The sequence below is a fragment of the Delphinapterus leucas genome, chromosome 10 (genome assembly GCF_059928025.1).
Source record: "Delphinapterus leucas isolate spDelLeu-1000000601 "Yukka" chromosome 10, BTC_Dleu_Yukka2, whole genome shotgun sequence".
NCBI classification, from domain to species: Eukaryota; Metazoa; Chordata; class Mammalia; order Artiodactyla; family Monodontidae; genus Delphinapterus; species Delphinapterus leucas.
The window spans coordinates 79,585,301-79,612,489 of NC_143138.1; the positions used below are offsets into that span (position 1 = coordinate 79,585,301).

Consider the following 27,189-nt stretch of genomic DNA (forward strand, 5'->3'; position numbering starts at 1 on the left):
CGAACAAGTGGAGCCTGAGGAAGGCACATACATGAAAACGTAGTTTTCTCAACTCTAGGACATGGAGTGGAGGTAAGAGTGTGGGCCAATGCCTTCATACCTTTCCCACAGTACCCCTTCCCAAATTAAACCATGGTTTCTATAGCATTTAGTAAGTTTCTAGTAGCTAAGAGATACTGAGTACTTAACACAGGCAGTGTTCCAAGTGCTTCAAATGTAGGAGCACGTTGAGGCCTCACAGCAACCACGTGACATGGGTACCATTATTATCCCTCACCCCACTGAAGAGGAAGGGGAGGCCAGGGAGTGTACAAGTCTTGTCCCAGGTCACACGGCTAGGGAGTGGGGGAAGCAAGACAAGCCATTCCATCTTGTTCTAGAGCTTATGGGTGCCGACTGCATGCCCACAGAGGACAAATACGAAGTGCTTGGGTGACAGGGTGAAGGAAACTGACACTGCCTGGACAGCCTCACTGCTGCATGCAAGAAGATGCTCTGAAAGGTAGCTTTCCCTAGTCTGCACAGGATCACTTGGGGAGCCTATTAAAAGGCAGATTCTCAGGTTCCACACCTAAGGATACTGATTAAGCTTGGTGGTATGCCCACGAACCACAAAGGGACCCCCTGAAGCCTCCTGCCTTGGCCCAGAGTATGCTGGGGCCGAGAAGGCTCCCAGATGTGTACCCATTCTACGGTATTGTGAAACTTAGCACCAAGCACTGAAGAGATATCCTGGCTTAACAAGAAAGATGAAGAAGGCACTGTTACCAAGGGTACCTATGAAAGTTTCTATACTTAATAATGGCTCATGTCCTACAAGGCTGTTATAACATAAAGATAGCCCTATAAGCCTTGATGGCAGGTCAGATCTATCCAAGCATGAGAGAGATTCAGAATTCAGTGCACCATCACTTTAGTACCATAAGAATTCTATCTCCTGGGAAGCATATGCAAAAGCACAAAATTCTTGACAAGTTCAAAAGTCTTTGGACCAAGACAGGAAGATGTCTATATATATAAGGGCCACATACCAAAGCCAATCAAGCAATCTAACTGTTATAGAGTTTGGAATGCCGGTGGAAAAATCACGTAATATGTAGAATTTGAATCCAGGAACATGGGCTATGGGAACATCCTCTCTTGAAGTTGAAGTTCACTGACATAAAGGTCAGTGTGGCTCATTGGGAATTTGGACAATCACGTCAGCATCTGGCCAATCTCTCTAGTCCTTAAATGTGTGGAAAATGTAGTAGACAGAATAATGACCCCTCACTCCCACCCCAAAGATGTCCACGTCCCAATTTCCAAATCTGGGAATATGTGACCTTTCTTTTGACAGGGGACTTTGCAGATATCATATCAAGGTAAGGATCTTAAAATAGGGAAATCATCCCGGGTTACCTGATGGACCCAATGCAATCACAAGGATCCTTAAAAGAAGGAGGCAAGTGAGTCAGAGTTAGGAAAAGGTGATGTGATGAAGGAAGCAGAAGTAGAAGGGGACACAGAGACTGGAAGATGCTACGCTACTGGCTTCCAAGATGAGGGGAGGGGCCACCAGCTAAGGAATGCAGGCAGCCTCTAGAAGCTGGAAAAGCCAAGGACACAGATTCTCCCCTAGAGAACAGAGAAGGAATGCAGGTCTGCTAACCCACTTTAGATGTCTGACCTTCAGAACTATAAGATAATAAACCTATGTTGTTTTAAGGCTGGTTTGAGGTAATCTGTTACGGCAGCAACAGGAAATAAAGAGCCGCAGAGCAGCTCTCTGCCCAGCAGAGGACTGCAGCTTTCTGGGGACCCAGGCCTGAGTCCGAAGCAGCAAGCGCCCCAGAAGCCCCAGAAGACAGGTGCTGGGCTGGTACAGGACCTGCCCGGCGGCCTTGGGGAGCATCCCAGGGCCTTGCTGACATGCTTTTCTATCGAATCCCCACCTGTTCCTGTTTAATCCTCATTAAAGAGCATCTACAGCTTAAAAAAAAAAAAATACACAAGTCTTCCCTAGATGGAATGAGAAAAACCATCCCAGTCTCTGCTGTTCCAACTCTTATGCTCGAGGGGTACCTCTGGTTTTTTACAACAGTTGGATGAGCTCACAACTTTTACTCACGCTAAGAGCAAGATTTAGAATATAAAAATGTCTAAGGGAATCAGAACCACTATTAAGATTTTTGGTTTTAGGTACATGTGAAAATTTGATAGCTTATGTAATTGTCATAATTTTAAACATCTGAAATATTAGAGTAGTAGCTTATAAGGCCAATTTAAAACATGTCATTGAGGGCTTCCCTGGTGGCGCGGTGGTTGGGGGTCCGCCTGCCGATTCAGGGGACACGCGTTCGTGCCCCGGTCCAGGAGGATCCCACATGCCGCGGAGCGGCTGGGCCCGTGAGCCATGGCCGCTGAGCCTGCGCGGCTGGAGCCTGTGCTCCGCAATGTGAGAGGCCACAACAGTGAGAGACTCGCGTACCGCAAAAAAAAGCAAACAAACAAACATGTCATTGAGTACTTGATTTTCATTTGTAATTTTAAGTTAAAACCATTCTAAATCAACTTGCCACTTAGGAGTATTTAAAAGAACTTTAAGGTCACTGATTTACGTAATATTTATATTTTTATATTTATAAAAATTATCTAAGTACTCAGAAATATTTACCTCTGTCAGATAATTAAAGGGCTTAAGACAGGAAAACTTCATTAAATATATAAATAACATATAAAATATTTAAAGGCTTTTTGTTGAGTAAGTGACGAATGGAGAAAATATTGTTCAAAAGTTTTTAAAAAGTAATTGCTAAAAAGTAGGCTGATAAAATAAATAGTAAAATAATAGGGTTTGTAAGCTGAACTCCAAAGCTTAAGGAAGAGCTAGGTTTTTGAACTTGTAAATGTAATAAACTGAATATTAATTGTCTTTTCTACCTACAGACACCATCAACTGTAACTCTCCTATCAACAGCCTGAAAGGCATTTGATTCTAAATCCTAATAAAGTGACATGGTATAAGTTATATAGGAATTTTATCTTCTTTCCTTTGTAACTGAATGCCCTTTTTATTAGCACTTTAAATATTTGCTCCTTCTGTCCTTATCAGAAATCACTGCAATTAATAATGCTATAAAATTGGCTGTATCACCTACTGAACAGAAAAAACATGTGCCTAGGGCTACACCAAAGATGGTCTTCAGGTTTCAGGGGAAAAATTCGTATTTGGTATTATTTAAAAAAATAGTCTTCATGGGGAAAAAAACCCCTAAATTCATGGTCTGAGGTACATATTTAAGGGGAGTAGCATAAACTTTTTAGGGCCTAGGGCCTCTAAAGGTTGTATGCACACCCTGAAAAATCACCTCTAAAATACCAGCAGAAATAAACTGCAGGTTTAATAGTGCAATGCCTAGACTTGATACCAAAATAACAGAGCAGGACCTCTCAGGCCATCTGTCGGTGGCAGAGAGAGTTTCCACACCCACTGCGGTTGGTGCCAGGCTTTTATGGTGATCCAGGGCTTTGTTAGGAGCTATGTAAGTTCATAAAGAAGAAATTCCTGACCACCCTGTTTAAAACAGCAACATGCTCACCCTGGGGGGCCGGGCATCCCTCCTTCTTCTCCCTTCTTTATTTCTCCCTCTGGTACTTCTTTACCATACTAGGTTTTGCTTACTCTTTATTACTTTTGTATGAATCAGAAGAGAAAGAAACATTGACACGCTAAGGCAAAAACAGACACGGGGCTTCCCTGGTGGCGCAGTGGTTGAGAGTCCGCCTGCCGATGCAGGGGACACGGGTTCGTGCCCCGGTCCGGGAATATCCCACATGCCACGGAGCGGCTGGGCCCGTGAGCCATGGCTGCTGAGCCTGCGCGTCCGGAGCCTGTGCTCCGCAACGGGAGAGGCCACAACAGCGAGAGGCCCGTGTACTGCAAAAAAAAAAAAAACTAATGCCAGGCCAGGCAGTGCTGTAGCATTTACTATTGAAAGTTATCCACGCCTAAGCGAACCTGTGCAGTTCAAGTTTGTGTTGTTCAAGGATCAACCGAACACTGCTGCACCCCTAGTGCCTGGAACAATGACTGGAAATCAGTAGATGTGCAATAAATACTACTTGGATAAATAGTGAAAAGAACACAAAGACAATATTTAATCTGTACGGTGCTATAAAGATATAAAGAATGAACAGAAGCTAATAGATTATATCTGTGCATTCACCCATCCAAACATTCATCTTTCTATCACCCTGGTTGTATTTTCAGGCAAATGAAACCTCATCTTTGAATTCTGATCAGTGCCTTCTCTCCCACAGTCCATCCCGAATCTACCCACTGTCAGCTCCTGTTAATTTTACCACCTCTATCCCTCTATAATTTTCTGCCATTACAATGGTCACATCTCCAGCCCAGATCCTATTATCTCTTGCTTACTTTATGATAATTGCTTCCAAACCATTCCCTCTTGTCAGTGTAGTTGAACCTGTTGCGGAGACTTCTAATTGCTTCTCTTAAGTCTATTTCGTCTTCCGGGAACAGATCCCTCATTTTATTTAGTTTGGCAATAAACTCTGTGAAATAACCCTAAATCTCCACTGCTTCTGCAGCCTAGGTGTAAGACAGGACTCAATTCTGGCTGAGGAGATGTAAGTGGAATTTGTTGGGTGAGGTTTCTGGAAAACCTCTTTCACAGAGTAGAAAGCTGGGACCAGGCTACTTTTTACCCTTTCCCCCACTCCTTTATTTTTGTTGCCTAGAATTTGGGAGTGATTGCTGGAGCTCTAGCAGCCATATGGAAATAGGGAGGACTGAGGAGAGAAGGAGATAAAGAAACTATGTCCCTGAGGAGTTTGTGGAGCTGCCATACCAACCCTGGATCGCCTATCTCCAGGCCTCTTGAATATAACAGTGAAATACACTTTTTAACGTGTAAGCCATTGCAGTCAGGTCTCTGTAATTATCAGCTGAACGCAGTTCCTAACTGATACAGAACCCATGGCTTTCACGCCGTCGGCTTAAATGTGCGGATGTGTATTTTGAGTGCAGCTATAGAAAACACAATCCCGCAAGGTAGATAGGAGGCATTTCAATAGCCTCATTTTACAGGTATTTATCCTACTACGGTTCAGGATGCTACAGTTACTAGATGTCAGAGAAAGGACTAGAACCCAAGTCTCAGATGAAGCTGAGGGGTGACAAGGAACTATGGAACTATGGTGTGAGCTACGGGATTTGGAGATTTTATACTTGCACACATGCATGTGCATGCAACCACATACACACACACGGAATCTCCTGTGGATATGTGTTGCTTTTGCCTGGCTCCATACCATCTACCCTTTTCTGGTAACACAACCCTTCTCTTCTGGGACAGCTGGTCTTTCAGCTGAAGTTGGTGATCACGTGCCTCTAGGTGGGCACATAATCCCAGCCGTCTTGACAATGTGATTGGTCCAGAAGAAGTCATGTAACCCAATCAGAGCCAAAGTTCTTTCTGAGACTGTCACTTATTCACTGTATGTGACCCTGGGCCCATGTGTATCTTGAAGGCTCTGTCTCCTTATACAAAAAATGATGGCAAGTCTATTACCTGCTCCACTTGGTGGTTCTAAGAATGAGCTAAAACAATTTAGTAAAGGGCCCCGGCATATGGTGGATATTCACTTACTATTAGCTGTTCATTAGATTTCTTTGGAAAGCTCTCAATTCCCGGGACACCGTCAGTCTCTAGAATAGAAACTACTGTTACATAATATTAACAATTAAGCCCCCAAACCCCACTTAAATCTCCTCTTCTGTTTGCTCACTTGTTCCCCATCACACAAACAAGAGGCTTCTGTCTCTAAGTTTCAGAATAACCACTTCAACTGATTTAAGTGATGAAAAGACAAACCTTGGGGACAGTCCCCATTCTTTATCTGTCTCCAGAATGACAAACACAATCAATGGGATTAAGAAAGTCTGCATTTCTTCTCAATCTGGAAATCTTAAAAACTAGAGATATGTTCATTCCAATTTGAATCAAGAGTCCAGAAACCATGTGAAACACAAATGTTTGGATGTGGTCATGGTATTTATTCATAGTATATTTTCACAATGTATTAATAATGGAGGATAACACTTATTCATATATTGATATAACTTCCTGGAGCACTCTGGAGTTTGTTTGGCTTTGGGGAATACTGCCAGGTTTCTCCTAATCTCTTTGGTTTTTGGAAATGGGAGGGCTCCTCAAATCGAGTGTCTGACATGGGCCATGACCTTTCTTCAATCAGGCTGGAAGGGCAGAAAGACCACGGCTTTGGCACTTCCATTTTGGAAAGGAGAAAAAAAACAGGACTTCCAAACATGAATGGAATCCAAAGATTAATGGGCGATGAGAAAGACTCAGGCATCTTGTACTCCACAGTTCATTTCTTCTCATAAATGCCACCAATTACTGCAGCAGCCATGGACACTGGCAGGGTTTCAGGCTCAGGGCTCAAAGGCGTCAAGTCACCAGCTAATATTTTCATACAAAAGTCAATCCTGATGACTAAGAATCCGGTTCTGAGTTTCTCCAGGTGTGCTGAGGTGTCGAAGGTCACCCCCACCCTGCGCATCCTCTGTTGCAACTGTTAACACAGACACCATTTCAGAATATCTTGGCAAAACGCTGAGCGGCTCTCATTTGCTCAATGTCACTCTGTAATGAAGCTGCTTGGGGGACCCTCCATTTAACCACAGAGAGACCAAGGCACCATGAACTGAAGTAAAGTATTGATAAGAATAACAACAACAAGAACAAAGTCCAACTCTCTTCCCAAAAAGGCATGTCCAAAAACAAGGGTAAACAGTTGGTCTTATTTTTTCCAAGTGATTCTGTCCACTGGAAGTTGTCCTTTAGCTTCTCCCTTTTATTAAAAGCGTTTACATTTCTGAGTCTGACGATCACTTAAATACATACAACATTAGCACCAAGGCAGCGACTTTTTTCCCAGAGATCACATGAAACTGAATATTTAACATAATTAATAGCTGGTACAAACTGTGACATCACTGAATTACTGATTGGCTAATGATAAGTTCCTAGAAATGCCAAAAATATCCTCATACGATTCTTGTAGCACCTTGATGGCGGCTAGGTTGTTTTTTTAAAAAAAATTACGGTTTTAAAAAAGTAACAATAAAACATTTACAGATAGAAAGTAAACAATAGTGTACCGTGATAATGAAGGATCACTTTTGTCAAAGTACTACATATAATGTAGGGTACGTAAAATGCAGTGGTCTGACTGCAGGGGACAAAATAACGTGAAAGGCAGTCATAAAAGAATCATTTTACGTACAAAAATATTACATCACAATAAATAATTTCAAACATAAATATTAAACTTTACATCATAAGGATATTCCACATTTATATACACACACATACATACATGTGTATATATGTGTGTATATACGTATATATATATGCATATGTACACACACACACAGGCATACAAGTCCTCACACACATACACGCTCACACACACACACCCAAATTTTAAGGTGGAGGTATTTCATCACTATCCTTCATCCATCCCATAACGGCTTCCTCTTCAGAGCACCTGAAAACAAATGAACCAACCAGGAAATGTAAATCTTCTGTCTCAAATGACATAAGTCAAGAGAAGGTAAACCATAAATTTGTACATATAGAACTTGAAAATAACACTTACTATTTTCTCTGGATTTAAAAAATAACACTTGCTACAAGAAACATGGAAATTCCAGGGGTGTATAGAGAATAAAATAAAAACCATTAGCCTGTGATTCCCCCAATCTGAGATAATGTTCTTCAAATACTGTTGTATTTCCTTCTAGCCTTTTTTATACATGCACGTAAATGTTATGTTATCTGTGCTCACACAAATGTTACTGTACATAAAATACATATAAAATTTACTTTATTGGATATAAAATATATAAAATACATATTGAATGGGAATCTCTAATGGATACCTGCTGACTCTGCCTGCCTCTCTCCCCTCTTTTCTGATAAACTCCTTCTGGTTCTTTGGCAACCATCCCTCTTCCAAATGAAGCTGTCAGTCAGTCACCCGACTCTAGGTGGGTATATGATCCCAGTCTCCGGGACATCGTGATTGGTTTGGAAATGGCCATGTGACAAATCAGAGCCAGAGTTCTTGTGCAGAACAGATGCCGGAGATGAGCATTTACTTGGAGCCGTGAGCTGTAAAGATGATGTAAGCCTAGAACTGCCAGGGACCATGGTGTGGAGGAGATGAGCTGCCTGAGAATAAGGCCACTTAAGAAGCAAGCACTGCTGATGGATGGAGAAAGAAAGAGTCCTGATGACTCTGAGCGTCTAGATCCAGCCATGCCTGAAGTCAGACCACCGCTTGGACATCTCAGTTACTTAAGACAGTAAGTTTCTTTTTCTTTTTCTTTCTCTCTTTGTTTTCCCCCCTGTGGCCTCCTGAAGTGGAAAGAATCCTAATTGGAGATCATAAGGTTGAATACGGATTTTTAATTAAACATTGACACTGATACATAAGTGTCAACTTAGGTATTGCTTTGCCAGGATCCTGAAGAGCCTAACAGGGTAATGGGCTGCTGGAAGCTTGAGGGAAGTTGTAGGAGGGTCGCCTGAGTTGGCTGAGCCCTTGTACGTAAAAGGCACTGGGATGAGAAAAAGAGTGATCAGTTCAGTCCTCTGCCCAGCACAGGGACAACTTGCTGGCTTACTATAGTTACACCAGGAATTGTCAAACTTTAACAGGCACGACTCTCCTGCGGATTTGTTAAAGTGCAGATTCTGACTCTGTAGGTCTAGAAGGAGGCCTGAGATTTTGCACTCCTGGTAAGTTCCCACGCGATGCGGATCACGCTGGTCCTTGGATCACACTGTGAGTTACAAGCGTAAGGAGGAGTACATTAACTGAGAGGCCCTGGGGTAGGACACTCCTGGGTTATTGCCAAGGGAATCCATCCGACCTTAAGCCAGCTACTTAACTGCTGTGGATCTCAGCTTCCATCTGTAAAATGAGGATAACAGCCCCAGACTGTGGCTTTGTGGTGAGGATTCACTGAAATAATGCCTGCCCGGCGCTCAGCACGGTGCCTGACACACAGTCAGGGCTTAATGAACGTCATTTATATTACACTTGGAACACTCCTTGGCAGTATTTCTCAAAGGGTGATCTGTGAGTTACCTGCATCAGAATTCCCTGCATTAAAAATACAGGTTCTTGGATCCACCAGAGACTTAATGAAGCAGGACTTCTAGAGATGGAGCCCAGTAAGCAGCACTTTTAATAAGCACTACAGAGGAATCTGGTACAGGACGTCTAGGGACTGCATGTCCAAGAATGGAGAACAGACGGCCTCAGGCACACGAGGATAGATGAGCAAATAGCACTGAGTCAGCTTCACCTGCCTAGGGGCAAACGACCGCCCACATCTGCTAATCATTAGGCTACAGAAAGAATGAGACAGAGTCAGGGACAGACAGACACTTACCATAACTATAAAACTCGAACCTCCAGGCCAGTGCCAGAGGATGGAGCACATTTTCCACAGTAACCACCGCATTTCCCTACGACCCGGGTACCGTCCTGCAAAAAGATGCATCATCTTAGCTCACCTGCTTGGCTCATATGTTTCCAGGGCTTGCACTGGCTTTTAGGGAAATCATTCCTGTACACACAGTAGGTAGCACTTCTGAATAGAAGCGGGGCCCAACATCCTCACCATGGTCTAAAGTAGGGGCTGATGAATGATGGCCTGTGGGCCCCTGTTTTTGTATGGCCCACATCTTCGCAGGCTACATCCTCTTGGAGAATGAGAAAACACTAGGGCAGAGAAACTGAAGTGTAATTTACCTGTACTTCTTCTACACAGACCATTCATGGAGACTAATTCTTTAGTCCCTTCACACTCAGCATGGTCTTCTCAAATAAACAACTGAAAAGTCTCAGTAAAATCTACCTACTGATCGAGAACCAAAGGAAACCGCTCAAAAGAACTGCTTTGCTTTTTTTAAAAAATAAATTCATTTTTATTGACTTATTTTTGGCTGTGTTGGGTCTTTGTTGCTGTGCGTGGGCTTTCTCTAGTTGCGGCGAGCTGGGGCTACTCTTCGTTGCGGTGCGCGGGCTTCTCACTGCGGTGGCTTCTCTCGTTGCAGAGCACGGGCTCTAGGCCCATGGGTTTTAGTATTTGTGGCACGTGGGCTCAGTAGTTGTGGCTCATGGGCTCTAGAGCGCAGGCTCAGTAGTTGTGGCGCACGGGCTTAGTTGCTCAGTGGCGTGTGGGATCTTCCCAGACCAGGGCTCGAACCCACGTCCCCCGGGCAGGCGGATTCTTAACCGCTGTGCCACCAGGGAAGTTCTTTGCTTTTTAACTGATTATTGATGTAGCTCCCAATGTTAAGAACAGCATTTATATTTTATAGTTAAGAAGCAAACCGAGAATACTACTTCTTGATATGTGGAAATGATATAAAATTCAAATTTCAGGGTCCATAAAATTTTATTGGAACACAGCCACGTTCATTCATTTCCCTCATGTCTGTGGCTGCTTTCAAGTTACTACAGCAGGGGTGAGTGGTCAAGATGGCCCTTGCAGCCTCACGCTGCCACCCTGCACACACGTCACAGTGACACAGTGTAACGTGATAGCGTTTTGAGTGCCATGAGTGTTGCTATATCATAATATTTCCTTTTGTTTCTTTTATTACCAGTGTATGTCAAAACAAGAAAAGAAGACAAAAGTAGACTTTACTATTGCACTTTATTATTTTAAGATTTTTCTTTTTGATGTGGACCATTTTTTAAAGTCTTTATTGAATTCGTTACAACATTGCTTCCATTTTATGTTTTGGTTTTTTTGGCCATGAGGCATGTGGGTTCTTACCTCCCCGACCAGGGATCGAACCCGCACCACCTGCGTTGGAAGCTGAAGTCTTAACCACTGGACTGCCAGGGAAGTCCTGACTATTGCACTTTTAAGGTACAGTAGCATGTGGATTATTCTGTTGTCACATTTAGACGGCAAAGCATTGTGTTCATCATGCAATGGCACTGCAGCTGTGCTAAAAGAATACAACATACCAACATCACCACGTTCAGCATGGTCACAATATTCCCAACTCACAGGAGAGCAATGGTCAAGAATTTAGAAAACTTAGAACAGAATATCTCACCATGGTGTAATTCTTCACAAAAATAAAAAATCAAAATGAGTAAGAATAAAAGATGAAAATGTGTAAGTTTCCAAATGGCTCATTTGTTAGCCAAACAAATAAATGTTTTCTTTGAGTTAATGATATCTTGTTTAATTGTAATTGCTGAAGAAACGTGTCCAGAGAAAAGCAACTTGTTTAAGACTGTTATCCTTTTGGTAAGACCAGTTGCTCAACAATTTAATGACATTTGGGAGCCGCATCAATAATCAATTAAAAAACAAAGCGAATAACTGGAGTGGTTTCCTTTGGTTTTTGGTGAGTACATAGATTTTACTGATACTCTTCAGTTGTTTATTTGAGGAGACCATGCTGAGTTTGAAGTGACCAAAGAATTAGTCTCCATGAATGGTCTGTGTGGAAGTATTTCAAAGAGGCTGAGGAAACACTAGCGCAGAAAAACTGAAGTGTAACCTGCTAAGATGCGTTCACGACTAATCATGGTAAGAAATACGTGCGGAGCGGGAAAAGCTTTAGTCGGACCGATTTACAAAGCTTGTGAAAATGTAAGATGTTTAAAGCCTGTGATTATTCATTGTGGAAAATACATGGACCTACCTGGTGTTACAGAACCGGTGGTGTTAATGATGAACTTCTTTTTCTATCATAAACTTAACCTGCATCAGTTTTGGAAATGTGGGGTCAGGACCAGAAGTTGAGTACCCTGACTTATCCTAACACACAGCAGATCGATGGCTCAGCAGTGGTAAAGCTTTACTGTGATTTTGAGCTCAGGGCTGGGATTAAAACTTTTCTGAACAAGAAGAACTGTTCTCAGTCACTGTCATTGAACACTTAATGGCTCTGGACGTTATCTTTCGCGACTGACTTGATAATGTTTCTTAATGAATGGGAGCTAAAATTACAAGGCGAGAACTGCACTTATAGGCAAAAGTTATACTGTGGTAAAGTCATTTCAATAACTAACATTGTTTGAATCATAAATCACGTTAAGGCAGGTTGCACACTTCCCACTCTGTCAGATGTTAAAACAAGAAGCTTTATCGCTATTCCACGTACATTTATAGTGGATATATTTTCTGAGCATGAAATACAGTTCCAGCAGTATGTTTTGGACTTGGACGTAAGCGCAAAGGAAATTTTCATATTTCAAAATCCATCTAATGAGGTAACTGAGGGGCTTCCATCTCACCTTTAATTACAAGTGATTCATCTGTAATGTAATGACACGCTGAAAGGCAGATATCAAGTGAAAAATCTAATAGAATTCTACCAACGCCTGCCAAGGCATGAATATGGTCAATTAAAATGATATGGTTGCGGACAATATTATAAAGATGAAGCACAGAAAATCTCATTCCAGATCCGCATTAACAAATGAACATTTAGAATCAATTTTGACAGCAGAGGGCACTAATTAAGCAAAATGTTGTCCTCTCTCAATATTTCATACTTTTCCTTGGTAGATCTGGATAACAAAAATTTATACTCAGTTATTATTACACTTTGAATTGAATCACTAAAATTTTTATGTCAATTTGTTCTTGCTCTTGTCATATAAATACATATATAATATCAATGGTTTTTACCTCTTGGCTGGCAAAGTCTAAAATATTTACTAGCTGGTCCTTTACAGAAAAAGTTTGCTGAACCCTGGTCTCCAGCCTTGTACGGGCTGACCCTGCCTGCCTGTCTGGATTTGTCTTGTCCCATCTTTTCTCTCTACTCCCGCTCCTCCGCATTTCTTTGGGTTGTTCTTCTAACGTGCCTCTTATAACACAGGGCCTTTGCACATGCTACTCCTCTCACTGGAACTCTCTTCCCTCGCCCTCTCTGTGTGCACTGGACCACCCAACTTTTGCCCAGTATATTCTTCAGAACCCAGCCTAGAGGCCACTTCCCCTGAGAAACCTTTCTGATGCAGTTACCTGCTGCACAGCACCCTATAATATGGGGCAGTTCTCTCTTTATGTCTGTCTTCCCCCTAGAATGTAAGCCCCATGGTGGCAAGGCCAGTGCCTTGTTAAAATCCGAGGGTTTCCAGAAGCTAGCTGTGTGTGGCTCATGACGGTTTTAATACACATCTGGTGAATGAGTGAAAGAAGAAGGCTGAACAGGTACACTCTTCTTGGTGAACTGCAATCCAGATGGCCCTGCTAGTCAGTCCCCTCAATGCTTCCCTGTGCTATGAAAAGCTCCTTGTTTCATTGGGGCACCATATCCCAGTCTGAAAATTACCATGTCATATGAGCCACCCCCTACCCCTGGTTGCTGAACAAGGTTTGGCATCTAAGGTGTTTTACATTTTCCTCTACTGGGACTAACAGTGGTGTGAACCATACTTGTGCATGCATTTCAGGATATCTTTGGGCTGTATTTGATTCATATGGTCAAACTATGAAAGTCTCTTGAAAACAATGGATACTCTCACTTAAAAAAAAAACAGAAAAAGAAAAGGAGAAAGAAGAAACTTTCCCATTTTGCAGAAAAAAAACCGAACAGAAAAAATAGTTATACTCTTTTAAAAATTTGTATGTTTTTGATTATGAGTGAGGTTAAGTTGGGAGATCCATTTCTATCACCCTACTTGGTCTTGGTTTTAGGGACCCCTGTTAGTTTTGGAGCTAGTCTGATATTACCAACTAGATTTGATGCCAGAACAACTGGTTTTCTAGCCAGGAACTTTTTCCCTAAGCTGAAGTGTACGTCTGGTGGCCCTAAGGATGCTGACAGAGTAGGAATGTCTTTTGTCTCATCAAAGCTTATTTTTTACCCAAACTCTTCCTGCTCTGGCAGCAGAGATCAGATTGCCTCAGGCTTGTATCATGTCTTTAATAACCTCTTTAGGGCTTCCCTGGTGGCGCAGTGGTTGAGAGTCTGCCTGTCGATGCAGGGGACACGGGTTCGTGCCCCGGTCCGGGAAGATCCCACATGCCGCGGAGGGGCTGGGCCCGTGAGCCATGGCCGCTGAGCCTGCGCGTCCGGAGCCTGTGCTCCGCAACGAGAGAGGCCACAATAGTGAGAGGCCCGCGTACCGCAAAAAAACAACAAAAAAACCCCCTCTTTAAACCTCAGTTTCCTGGTGCATCTGTAAAATGGGGATAATATGAGTCTCCCCTTATAGGTTTGCTGCAAATGAAAGGAAGCATACAAAGTGCTCAGCATAGCAGTTGGCCTAATGTAGTACTCTATAAGTATTAGCGATCATTGTCGTAAAGGTGTTTTTTATGTGCGGATTACCATCATAGCCTGTTCATGGAGGTGAGGAGCAGCCTGAGTAATGACAAAATCGCTGATACTAGCTCTGCAATGTTCATGTTATTGCATTAACTAGGACTCAATTTGATTTAGGTAAAGCCTGAACTAAAACTTATTTCTATTACAGAATAAAAAAAATATACTGAGAAAATGAATAGCAAATACATGATTGTCATGGAAACAGTACCTATTTCAGAGAAAAACGGTATGTTTTCCAGCACTTTTGAAGCACCCGCTCCCATACAATGAAACACTAATTGGAAAGCATTTTTATTTCTTCATTAAAGCAGGCCCTCTAGAAATCTCTTTTCTATAAATATTTTGTTAGTAGAGTTTGAGCTATTACATATAATTAAAATGAATGACCTCTGTTCCATTAAGAACAGTTTATAGGGCTTCCCCGGTGGCACAGTGGCTAAGAATCTGCCTGCCAATGCAGGGGACACGGGTTCGAGCCCTGGCCCGGGAAGGTCCCACATGCCGCGTAGCAACTAAGCCCATGCACCACAACTACTGAGCCCGCGTGCCACAGCTACTGAAGCCTGCATGCCTAAAGTCCGTGCTCCACAACAAGAGAAGCCACTGCAATGAGAAGCCCGTGCACCGCAACAAAGAGTAGCCCCTGCTCGCCGCAACTAGAGAAAAGCCCATGCGCAGCAACAAAGACCCAACACGGCCAAAAATAAATAAATAAATTTACTAAAAAAAAAAGGAATAGTTTATAGTTCATACTTTTCACTCCTTTCTCTGCTTTTTGCAGTCAATATGACCAAGGTAGGCTGACTCATGTAATTTAGCAAAGCCAACACATCTTTGATTGAAATGTGTTTATCTGCATTTCTTTGGAGTATGCTGGGGATGAAACGGCCCATAAAACACAGTACTTGTTTTTTTTTTTCTGACTATAGTCCAAATCACACTTATATATATGAATATATGTGTAAACATCTAACTTCTATGGGTTCGTACAGAATAAAATGTACACACCTATAAAAGGTAGTTTCACTCTACTTGTCTGTAATATGATTTAATACTTGGTGGATAATTGGGTTTTCACACATGAATTGTGGGTTAGGAGGCAGCTTATGGTAGATAAACGAGGACTGATACTATGCTTGCTATGTGCGTGTACACACACAGGTATTTATCACGTGACCTTAACTCCACCGGTTGCAAATGAACTAAAAGATTAAAAGATAGGAACTGAGTCCATCTCCCCCACGGTAATGCAACTTTCATTAATTTTTAATTTCAAAGCAATTCTTCCATTTACACCTCTTCCCCTAGAATAAGAAATAACCGTTGGGTCCCAAGACCAGGTACCTCAGAAACACAGGTCCCCAGCTCTCTGTGGACCCTGCCCATCCCCCAGGTACACGAAGCAGCACAGAGACCTGAGGGCACCTCTCCCATCCTGCCTAAATGGCTCCCTTCACTGTGCCTGGCTCTGAAGGCCATTCCGGTACCTCCTCCTGGACAGAAGGCCAGACAACAGCTCTGAGAGGGGGCATCTTTCTGGGGGTGGGGAGATCGTCCGGATGGGGCCTGAGGACCCTTTCACATCCTGAGCACATTCATGAGTTGAGGATGCACAGAATATCACTGGCAAAGGAGCTCAGAACGCAAAGCTGTTCTCTCCAATCTCACAACCGGGCCAAGCCCCCCTTTCTGTCTGGCTGCCCCCCACACACAAGCAGAGTAGAAACTTGGTATCCCTAAGTCGAGCCGGTACAGCTGAAGCATCTGTCTAGAGGTCCATCCCTGGGTCCAGGGGGCGTCCCACATGCCTTACTCCCAGGTGAGGCAGGGCCCACATGGACAAAATCCACACGGTGCAGTGGGGGCCAGCCAGGTCCAGGCTCAGCCTCTGCTCAGGCTGCAGTCCCTTGTCCTTCCATTGCTAGCAAGCCTGCTTCCTTCATCACCTTGACCAATCCTGCAACCTTAAGGCAAGCCTCAGGCCTATGAAAATGTTGTAACATGAACAGCTAATACTTACTGTGCCCCTGCTGCCTGCCCAGTGACATGTAAACAGCTTTATCTCCCTATTTCATTTATGCTCCACGAGAACCCAACTGGGTAAGGACCACCAGGGTCCCCATTTTATGCGTGAAGAAACTGAGACCCCTGAGAAGTTAAATAACTTGCCCAACGTGGCAAAGCTAGTAACAGCACGTCCAGCGATCTGACTTAAGGGTCTGGGGCTTAACCTCTATACTCTGCAGCCTCTGTAGGCTTTGATTTCAGTACCCTCCCAAGAATCTGATGAGAAAGCTGGAGGAACGGGATTGAATGCATATACATTGCCCAATACGTAGGTGCTATTTCAATAACAAAAATCATTATTCTTATACACATACAGGCAGCCAAGAATGAACCTTGACACTGGGTCTTGTTTTTACCCGGTTTGTTCCTGCTCGTGAGACCACGCTCCTGCCCTGCACGTGGTTCTGGTAATTCAGTTCTACCCTGAATGACTAGAGTTTTCCTTTAGTTTCGCTTGGGGAAAGCATTTTATCGCCAAGCGGCTTTGGAAAATGGAGGGTTTCGTTGTGTTTTTCTCTCTGTAGCTCCCAGCAGAAAAGTGAAGGAAAATGAGGGTGATGATGTGACGGGTGAATCAAATCAGGGCTATTTGGAGAAGGGCTTAGGACTGGCCAGGATCTGCGTGCCGTAGAGGACACCAGCCTTGGTCCCTCAGAAGCAAGACGGTGCTCAGTCATGGTGGGAGCAGGACATTACACAGTTTTCCAAAGTGTGTTCCATGAACCACTGGTAATTCAGGGAAATTAAAAGGTATAGCTCTGAAAAGAAGGCTCTGCGGTTGGTTTAACTTAGGTCAGTGATTCCTAAAATGTGATCCCAGACCAGGGCATCGGCATCACCTGTGAAACTGTTGAAAGTGTACATTTCAGGCCCCTCCCCAGGCTGGCTGTGTTTTAGCAAGTCCTGGCCCAAGTTTGAGAACGAATGATTTAGGGAAATGCTGGTTTGAATAAAACCACACAGGTTTCCCTCCTGTACACTTTATTCCAACCTAAAATACACACATGCTTACTGCGACTCTTCAAGAAGGAAAAAAAATATACAATTTTTTCCAAGTGTCTTTGCCTGCGGGAGCCTATTTTCATGGAGTATCCCTAGGGGATGCTGCTCTGTGGACCGCGTAGCAGGTCAGGCACACAAAGCATCATTTCTCGGGGCTGCTAGGAGCTAGGGATTGCTCAGTTCTGGCTCCTGGGGATTCATAAGGAGTGCTCGACAGACCCTTGAGATTAATTTTGAGCTCAGGCTCTCTGAGCTGTCACGGAACACCAAGATTAAAAAAAAAAAAAAAAAAGTGCTGACAGGCAATTATGAAACCAATTCCCTTCAACACAGGCGTAATCCCCCAAAAGCTGGGGAAACAGCCAGCCCGTCTTGGCAGGGCAGTAATCTTTGTCTCCACAAGGTGGCGCTCCCGGCTATAATTATATTGTTAGGTTCTGGATGAAAACTGCAGTAATGACACTAACAAACAGAATTGAAACTTAGATTACAGTTTACACAGATGGCTTTCTATATAATCATGCTTTAAGTCTGACCGCGTTTCGGTCAATTAATTTTTTTGTTTGTTTCTCTCAGTCACTGAAACATAATATATAGTAGGAGCAGGGAAGAACTTAATTTCAGGACAGTGTAAAGCACACATCCTAAAGCACGTGTGTTGTCTCTCAGCTATCTTTATCCCTTTCAGTACAAGAAACAAATTTTAATGATTAATTTATAAGCAATCGATATGGTCATTTAGTTAATCAGATTTGAAGGAGCTGATTGGCTTAGAGAAAAGAGGGAGTGAGAGAGATTTTTTTGTTTGTTTTTTTTCCCCCAAAGACACAAATTTAACACTGGAAGCTAAAAGAAGGGATCAGGAACCTCTGAGATTTCCCCCGGACGTCATAATTGATGTTCCTTCCCTTCCTTGGTGGAAGCAGCTTGACTGAGCTGTTTCCTTATGTTCCGATTTTGATAGGGTTTAGAAAATAAAAATACCAGACACCCAGTCAGATGTGAATTTCAGATAAACAACACATACTGTTTTTTTAGAATAAGTATGTCCCATGCAATGTTTCAGACATGATTAAAGTAAAAAAAAAAAAATCTTGCTTGTTTATGTGAAATTCACATTTAACGGGGCATCCCATATTTTGTCTGGCAACCTCACCTTGGAATAACATCACACTTTCCAATCCTCTTCTTTTTCCTCCCTTACTCACTTTCCTGAGACCGGGAGGCAGAGCTCGCAGCTGAGGCAGGACTGGGACCATAGGCCACACCCCATAAGTTTTACATTTGCCTGCGGGTCAGGCTCCTTCCCCACATCATGGCAACTTCTAGGCTGCAAAGAGCAGTGCTTTCTGCCCCCGCTTATGCATTAGAGTCACCTGGGGAATTTCAAATTCCCCAAAGATTCCCCTTCAGTGAATCTGGGTAGGGACCGGGCACATGTATTTTAAACCTTCCCAAGTGATTCTTATATACACCCACGCTGAGAAACAGTACGCAGATCAGAGCGTCACAAGCTGTACTGAGCTCAGGAGCCATCTGGGGCCTTGTTCAGCTACAGGTCCTGCTCAGAAGCTCTGGGGTCCCAGAAACTGCGTTGTCAACAAGCTCCCAGGCAATGTGGGTGCTCTGTCGGGGATCGATCCCACCTTGAGCAGCAAGACTTTAGAGCCTGAAAAGCTGACTTGGAGAGCCTGTGTTTCTCTTAATCCTCCAGAAACCCTCCTCATGAATTACCCCTTCTTCCAGCCCTGTTTGTATTTCAATTCTTCTGAAACAGACTGACATCACTTTCCCTAAGCTCACCTAGGTGAATTGCATGTTGGCTAATTAACTGCAAGGTGTCTGAGCCACACACTCCCTTAGAGGCTGCTGGCTACTTTTAGCTTCCTAGTTAGGCATCCTCCTAATTGCTCCAGTGGTTCACAGGTTCACATCTCCAGGAAGAATTCACCAGAAGGGAAGCAAGACTCTCTGCTCCACGCACCTGTACACGCTTCAACCTTCGATTTCTGTCCTAAATTTTCTTGCTGACACGTTGTAAAATGGTTTGAGGAAGTGGGAAAGCACACCCGTTACTTTTAGCACCACCCCCTCACAGGGAGGGAGGAAGGAAGAGAAAACAAAACCCAGCCCCCAACCCATCGGTAACCTTACCGGCGACTTCTTAATGTCAGAGACGGCATAATTCCCTTGGGAGATCCATCTGGCAGATTCAGTTAGAGACAGGCCGGTTCCGTAAAGGTTGATGCTAAAACGACCCTGGAATAAATGGCCAACGAGAAAGATTTTTAGTCCACGTGACGTCCCAAGCAAAGGCCACACAATAAAAGGGAACTTGGAGAAAGACATTAATTAATTATGATAGCTACTAATGATTGAGGGTTCTTTTGGGCGGGGGGAGAGTGGAGTTGTGAACCAGGCACTTTACATGCATCATCTCATCCATCCTCGCAAGAGCTCTCAGAAGGGGATTTTCTTTACAGAGGGGGACAGCGAGGCCCGGCGCAGGTGATTAACTTCTCCAGGAGACACTGAGAACCCAACTCACATTTTCCTCACTTCAAAGTCCTCGCTCTCAACTACCGCTATTCTGCGTCCCTAACTCAGCAATCCTGATGTTGCTTACAATTATCAGATTCCTTCAGGAACAAAATGCCACAGTGTAATTTTTCTAACAAGATCTCGCTGCCAAAGCTTCCTTGGGTTTCAGCTCCCCGCGGCGCTGAGCACGCCGAGTCCTAAGCACAGCGGGGCGGGACTTCAAAGCAGAGGCGCGTTCTCGGGAGTTGCCAGCAGAGGGCGCGCGCGGCCTGCTCTGGACCGCAGGGGACCCGCCACCGCCACCAGGCCCAGGGAACCTAGACCTCCCAGCCCCGCTCTGGGATTCCAAACGTGGCCTCGGGTGTTTGCCTTTTTATTTCCCAGGAGACGCTGCAGCAGAGAATCTCTCTTGCTTTCTCCATTTGTCTCTGTGTCTTTCTCTCGCAAAAATGACTCCACAAAGGCATCTAAAATAGATTCTTGAGGTTTCCTACTCCACCATGAACAGTTTCGGAGTTAAAAATGTTCTTTCTCTGCAGACGTGGGTGAAGGCTTCCTCTCTGAGCCTTACCATCCGGTTCTTCGTCAAAACGGTCTTTAATAAATCAAGGAGAGCAGCAAGGTGGAGACTCACATCCAATCAGACCTAAGCGTAAATTCAGCTTTTTCACCTGAACATATTAACCCTGTAAGAACCTCAGTTTGTCCATCTGTAAAATGGAAGGTAATACGAATGCCTCCTTCAGAGTAGTGCAGTGAGGGACTAAACGAAATTAGCCGTGGAGCGAACGCCTGGTACCTAGTAGATACTCAAAAATATTGATACCAGTCCTGCATTTTCTAATTGTTTTGTAAGGGTTAGTTTTCTCTCTCTAATATAACAGTAAGCTTATTGAGGGGAGGGACTTGCTATTGCTTTATTTATATCAGTTATGGTTTGTAACATGTGACTAGGCACTTGATATTTACAGTCTTAACTAAATATTACATCCTAGCTCTTCCACGAAGACTTCCGGGATCAGGTGCAACTTGGAGGTTTCCTCTCCATGTCGGTTCTATAAATACTTGCTAAACAGAGTTTATGAACTCTTTAGGAGCCTGAAATTCCACATCTGTACCCTGGGGACAAACAGGATTCCTATTCACAGAGGTGATGGGAGGATTTAGTTTGGTCTAAGTCAGTGGATCTTATCAGAGGGCAACTTTGCTCCCAGGAGAAATCTGGCAGTCTCTGGAGACATTTTTGGTTGTTACGTCACAGCTAGTGTGTGTGTGCGTGTGTGTGTGTGCCACTAGCAGCTAGTGCAGACAGGCCCAGAGACACTGTTAAATATCCTACAATGCACAGCATGATCTCACACAACAGAGAATTATCCAGCCCGAAACATCAATCGTGCTGTGGCCTGGGGGATGAAATTATCCTAGAATCCTGACTCTTCTACCTTTAGTGTGACCTCAGGCTTACCTCTCCTGAGCCCATCTGTAAAATGGGTTAATAAGACATAATCCGTGAATAAGAGTAGAAGGTATAACATACCTAGCTTATTACCTGGCAGAGAGCAGGTGAAATTTTAAAAATATTTTTTGGAACTTGTTTTATGACAGTACTACACAGATGTTAGTGGTTGTTATGCTGAGTGGCTTCAGTACGCAGGTATCCATGACCGTGGCTACACCGGAGGCTCAGCCTCCTTGCCCAGCCTCCTCAGACACGGGCTTCTACATGCTGTGTTAGCCCACCTGGCCATGTTCTTATCTTACTATCATTCCTGCCCTGAGGAGGGCATCCACACCAATCACAAATGCCCAGACCTCGTTGCTGCCAAGGATGCCCTTATCTCTCCTTCCCTATCCTGTTTCCCACAAAGACTGCCAGTTCTGCCTGCATCGCAGAAGGCAGACTTGATCTGCTTTGACGTCAAAGTCCTTAGAAGGTCCAGGCTTCTAGCCTGAGGATGCCCCTGGCTGATCTGGGTGTCCAGTGTCTGAGCACGTAGCCAAGCAGACTACTTGCTAGCTAGATCTGCCCTTTCAGAGTGAGTGATACGCAAGAGTTTTTGTCCTTATTCTCTTCCTGGCCTTTTCCGGTTCAGGGATTTGCATTTTCAGCCAGCGTCCTAGTTGATAATTAGCACTCTAAAAGTTGAGTGTCACCAGAGGAGTCAAGACCTACCGTCCTTTCTAGCTCCAGTCTGGGATATCTCTACCCCTAAAGGCCTTATCTTCAGGGTCTAAAGGGCATGAGCGTTTTAGCTACTATCTCTGTTGCTGATTTAAAAGAGTAAAGGTAATTCAGACATGCATACACTAGATGATCCAGAAAAGTTAGCCAAAGATGTATAATACCTCTGACAAACAGAGGTTCTGTTCTCTGTTGGAAAAGGGTGAATGCGGCAAAAGTCTTGTCTGGACACAGGATCAGCCAGGCGTGTCTACCATCATGGATTTGAACTCAGACACACTTGGGATCAAATCCGGCCTCTACTGAGCACCAGTGCGGGTTTGGGTAAGTTACCCGATGTCTCTACACCTCAGTTTCTTCATCGGTCAAAAGGGGGCAATCTCATAGGATGCTGTGGATGATTAAATGCTACGCTGATTCACCAAGGCTGAGCACAGTGCCTCAAGTGTAGTAAACGCTCAATGAACGCTATTAACACCAGCATCAGTAATGACAACGCTGCACCCACTGTGATCAGGATAACAAAATACGTTCTGGGTGCATCTTGAGTTGACAGCTCCTGGGGACCTCCCCAAAGCAACAGCAATGGATGCGGAGGAAGAAGAGGCAGATTGTCAAACAGAGCATCCCTCTGCTTTCATTTCTCTGCAGTCATAGACCAAAGGACAAGCAGGGCTCTAAAATAGCTTGCACAGTCATGCTTTCTGCAGACTTTTCCCTGGAAAAGTGATACGAAAAACTCCCGTCTTTCATCAATATAGCTGGTACTCAGTACACTTCTGAGGAAGTGAATTCTAGAAGTATCCGATATGGTTTGAAGAATGGGCTGGAAAAAAAATACAACTTAACCTCTCACTGGCTTTGGTTTTCTCACTTAGCTACTGCTTTAGTGTCAGGATTTAGCAAATCAATCGGTTCATTTGTCTCTGAGTTATTAAAATAACTGAATGCAAATTACCTCGCATTTACTTAAGTTTCCCCAAAGATGCACATATCGAAACAAGAAAATCCTGAGGCATTTGAAAAAGGCAGGACTGGCCAATCTATAAGCTGTTAAATGCAACCCATCCGAATGGGGTGTTTGAAGTCTCCAGTGCTCTAAAGAAACCGCACTTCAAAAGTTTTCAATTCCTGGGTAATGGAGAAAAGGCCCCTTTTAACATTCTGTCCTTTGTTTATTTTCTTTCTCCCCTGAGTGCTTCCTTTTCACTTCTCTAAAACGTTTAGCAATACTTTCTAAAGCTTGGGGCTGAGAAAACAAGTTGTTAAAAGAAAATTCAGATGTGTTTGTCTTTGGATGGTCTCTGTGGCTATGTGTAAATGCACCCTGGGGAGACAGTGCCTGGGATTCTGAGCATCACCCAGTCCCAATTCCTAGAATCCGTGAAGGCCCACAGCGACGCGGAAAACTCTTGTCACAGAGTCTGACAACAGCTTTGTAAAGACCTCATGTAAATCAACGGAAAGACTGGGGCCATGTTCTCCTGTCCAGAATCACCTAATTCATTATGTCTGTCCTACCTTCTCCTTGCAGAAGCTTCTGGCAAAGACTGATGCCTGCTTTGCAAAATGAGCCCAGGAGGATTATCACAGCCTGTTCCGAAAGGCAAGTCGAAACCTGCCACACCTCTAAAGAGGTAAAAACGTGTGCAACTCTAGAACAGGTAAGACTGCCGTGTAGCTGCTCTGGGGGAAAGCGAATTCAGGAGACAACTCTGCACTTCTTGGTCTAAACATGGCGCATTTACACATCTGAAACAGGAGTGACAGTTTTTTTGTCTCATGCAATATTCAGAATCTTTAATGGCTGACAGTCGGGGTGCTGGAACCCACTTGCACTGGCTTTTGAGAGACAACTGTGTGCATCTCTCCCCAAACTCTCCATTTCGTGACACGATATTGATGACTTGTAACCAGTCAGGCAGAAAATTTACACCACAGAAATGGGCAAATGCTGCAAAGCATTGCTTCCCCACCCCCCCGCCTCTTCCCTTGGAGAGCCAGTTATTAAACATTTACCCACATGTCACTGCATAATATTCATTGTTTTAACATCGTCCTGTGTTTAACCAAACCCTTGCCATGTGATATCTAATTGGTTTCTAAACGTTTACCATGATCACAGATGCATTTTGCTGAATGCGGAAGTTTGGCCCCTGGCTGGGATCATTTCCTTAGGAAACACCCTGAGTAGCGGAGTGACTGGGTTGGGGGCTGTGAGCATCTGTGAGGCCCTTGATACAGGTGGCCAAAGTGCCTTCCACAGCCGCTGTTCTAATTACACCTGTAGAACCAGATGCAGTCACGGGGGTGGGGGGATGTGAATCCCTGGGTGGGGGCTGGAGAGCTCCCGACTCGTACCTGAGGGCACTTGGCGGCGCTGTAGCAGTCCCCGGCGGTGGCAAAAGGGACGGGATGTCCTTCGCGTGTCCTGGCAAACTGTAAGTCAGTGGCTGTGGGGTTTTGGAGAAAGGGTTACAGGGAGCAGAGAGGTGAGAGTATGAGGAAGAGAAAGGGAAGGGACAGGATATTAACAAGGAGACAGAAGGGAAGAAGAGTTAGAGAAATCATAAGAGGAAATGGGAGAGGAAAAAAGAAAACAAACCAAAGTTATGATTAGTGAGCAAACGGATCCAGATGTACACTTGCTTTCTCCTCACTGTATCTGTGGGTCTGAGAGCTTCCTTCTCTGGGTTTTACCAGCACTTTCTGTCTCTTCACAGTATGGAAGCCAAAAGGGGGGCTTAAGGTGACTTTGGAATTGATTCCTATATAAATAAATACGTGAATCACCTCGCTTAAATGTAGTGTAATTGGATGATCGTGAATCTCCTGTAGAAGCACCGCTGAGGCTGCAGGACTGCAGGACGGGGCGGGGAATAAGCCAGCAAGGCATTTCCAGCTACTTCGCAGTTATTCCCCGAGGCTCATCTGTCCTCCCGTGGCCCAGGCACTATTACCACCAGAATGGGGAGCAATTAGAACTCACATCTTGAAAGTATTAATGGCAGTTTCTTAAGTTTGGGGCTAACTTTTTAAAAAAGTTTTTTTTAAAAAGCCAATAAAAACGGTGCTCGCGTTTTTAACCCTCTGGTGGCTCCTGAGAACAGCTCTGAGAATGGGGAAGGCGTATCAGGAGGTGGCAGACCGAGAATCCTACAAAATCTGGTGGGAACTAGAGACCAGGGGCAGCTTTTTACACCTTTCTGCTTTGTCTTTCAGGAACAGCAAGAGAAGGCCTTAATCTTTCTGCAGGTTCGTGGGAGGGAAAGCTGAGTCCCCCAACCTCCAAGGGCAGGAGCCCTGCCCACCTGAGCACGCAGAAGCCCTGGGTAAGTGGGAAACTGCAGATTCTGCCCTTAGCCCTCATCAGTCTGGCTGAAGGCAATTAAAAATATCTTGGTACAAATCAGATTTAATCTACCTGCAGAGGAAAGCAAGGCAAGGTTATGGGAACATGTTAATGAAGAAAAATTAATTATTCATTATTTGTTTCTCCACTACTCGAGGGAACGTGTTTGGATATTTGAGCTGTCTTTAACCACTCCTATGATTAACGTCCTTAACAAAAATGCAGTGTTGGCTGGAGTATGACATCAGTCCACGCTCGGGCTAGTTTAAAAAATGGTAATTCTGTCCTCCATTTTTCTTCTGTAAATCGACAATCAGAGAAAATTAGTTTTACGCCCATGTGCATGTTTGTGTGTGTGTGTGCATATGTACACTGCTGGTGGAAGCCCAGGGTGGGGTGAATGTTGCTACATGAGTATCACAGCTTTGGAGTTTGCATCTGCTACCTTAAAACTTCTTCTCCCTTCGAAAGCTCTGCTACCAGGACTTCCCTGGTGGTCCAGTGGTAAAGAATCTGCCTTCCAGTGCAGGGGACGCGGGTTCGACCCCTGGTCAGGGAACTAAGATCCCATATGCCGCGGGGCAATTAAGCCCGCACACCCCAACTACTGAGCTCACACGCCTCAACTAGAGCCCACGTGCTGCAAACTACAGAGCCCACATGCCCTGGAGCCTGTACGCCACAACTAGAGAAGAGAAAAACTGCACGCCACAACTAGAAAGAAGCCCGTGCGCCACAACTAGAAATAAGCCCATGCGCCACAACGAAGAGCATGCGTGCCGCTACTAAGACCAGACGCAGCCAAAAAATAAAATAAAATAAAAATAAATAAATAATAAATAAATCTTAAAAAAAAAATTTGCTACCATGCTTGCTTTGCCCACCTGGCTCACTCCCATTTGGCCTTAAGGTCTCAATTTCAATGTCATATTTTGGGGGATGCTGCCCTGACTCTCCCACTGCGATGGTGCCCTTTCATGTGCCTCCGTCTCCTCCATTCATTCATTTGTCACAAATCTGATGGAGCACCGCCCCTGTGCTCAGCACTTCCCAGGCACTGCGGGGACAGCAGTGATCAAAAGGTGCAAAATCCCACCCTCTGGCAGCTCAGACTGGGGTTGTCATCACTGGGCCCTAAGTTCCTCTTCACATCCTCCGGGCCTCGGCCCAGCCCCTGTGCAGGATGTTTTTGCTGTCTGAATGGAGAGACCCATGGACACATCCCCCAGGACGTCCCACGGAACTTACTGATGATCTGCATGGTGGTCAGGTCTATTCTGATCTTCTGGAAGCTGGAAAACCCAGCCGCCGTGTAGTCTTTCCGACACTGACAGTCATCACGTCGGCTCCCGTTGTAGGGACATTCGGTTGGGTTGTGCAACCTACATTACAGAGAGAACATCCCAGTAAGGATGGGGAGGTCTTTCCAGGGATCTCCAGGCATCCGGGATCTTCTGAGCCTGAGCTCTCCTACCTGTGCCCGTAAACCTCAGAAAAATTCTCAGAGTCACCGTGGACCAGTGTCATGTACTCCTTGGGGCGGTCAGAGTGCATCCCTGCACAGAAGACCTGAAAGACAGACCAGAAATAACCTGCAAGGGGTGGCTCAGAAACGGGACCATGAGGGCCAG

General features: G+C 44.4%; 1 protein-coding gene across 1 annotated transcript in view; it reads right to left on the reverse strand.

Moving 5' to 3' along the window:
- Positions 1-2,622: 2,622 nt before the first annotated feature.
- Positions 2,623-27,189, reverse strand: part of ADAMTS9 (ADAM metallopeptidase with thrombospondin type 1 motif 9) — a 173,873-nt gene continuing 149,306 nt past the window's right edge. Inside the window, exons 36-41 of the mRNA XM_089919522.1 lie at positions 27,033-27,127; positions 26,807-26,940; positions 24,568-24,659; positions 19,638-19,742; positions 9,494-9,588; positions 2,623-7,578 (exon numbers count right to left, since the gene is read on the reverse strand). Of these exons, the coding sequence (XP_089775648.1) occupies positions 9,499-9,588; positions 19,638-19,742; positions 24,568-24,659; positions 26,807-26,940; positions 27,033-27,127 (516 nt within the window). The 3' untranslated portion in view covers positions 2,623-7,578; positions 9,494-9,498. The remainder of the gene's footprint in view (positions 7,579-9,493; positions 9,589-19,637; positions 19,743-24,567; positions 24,660-26,806; positions 26,941-27,032; positions 27,128-27,189) is intronic.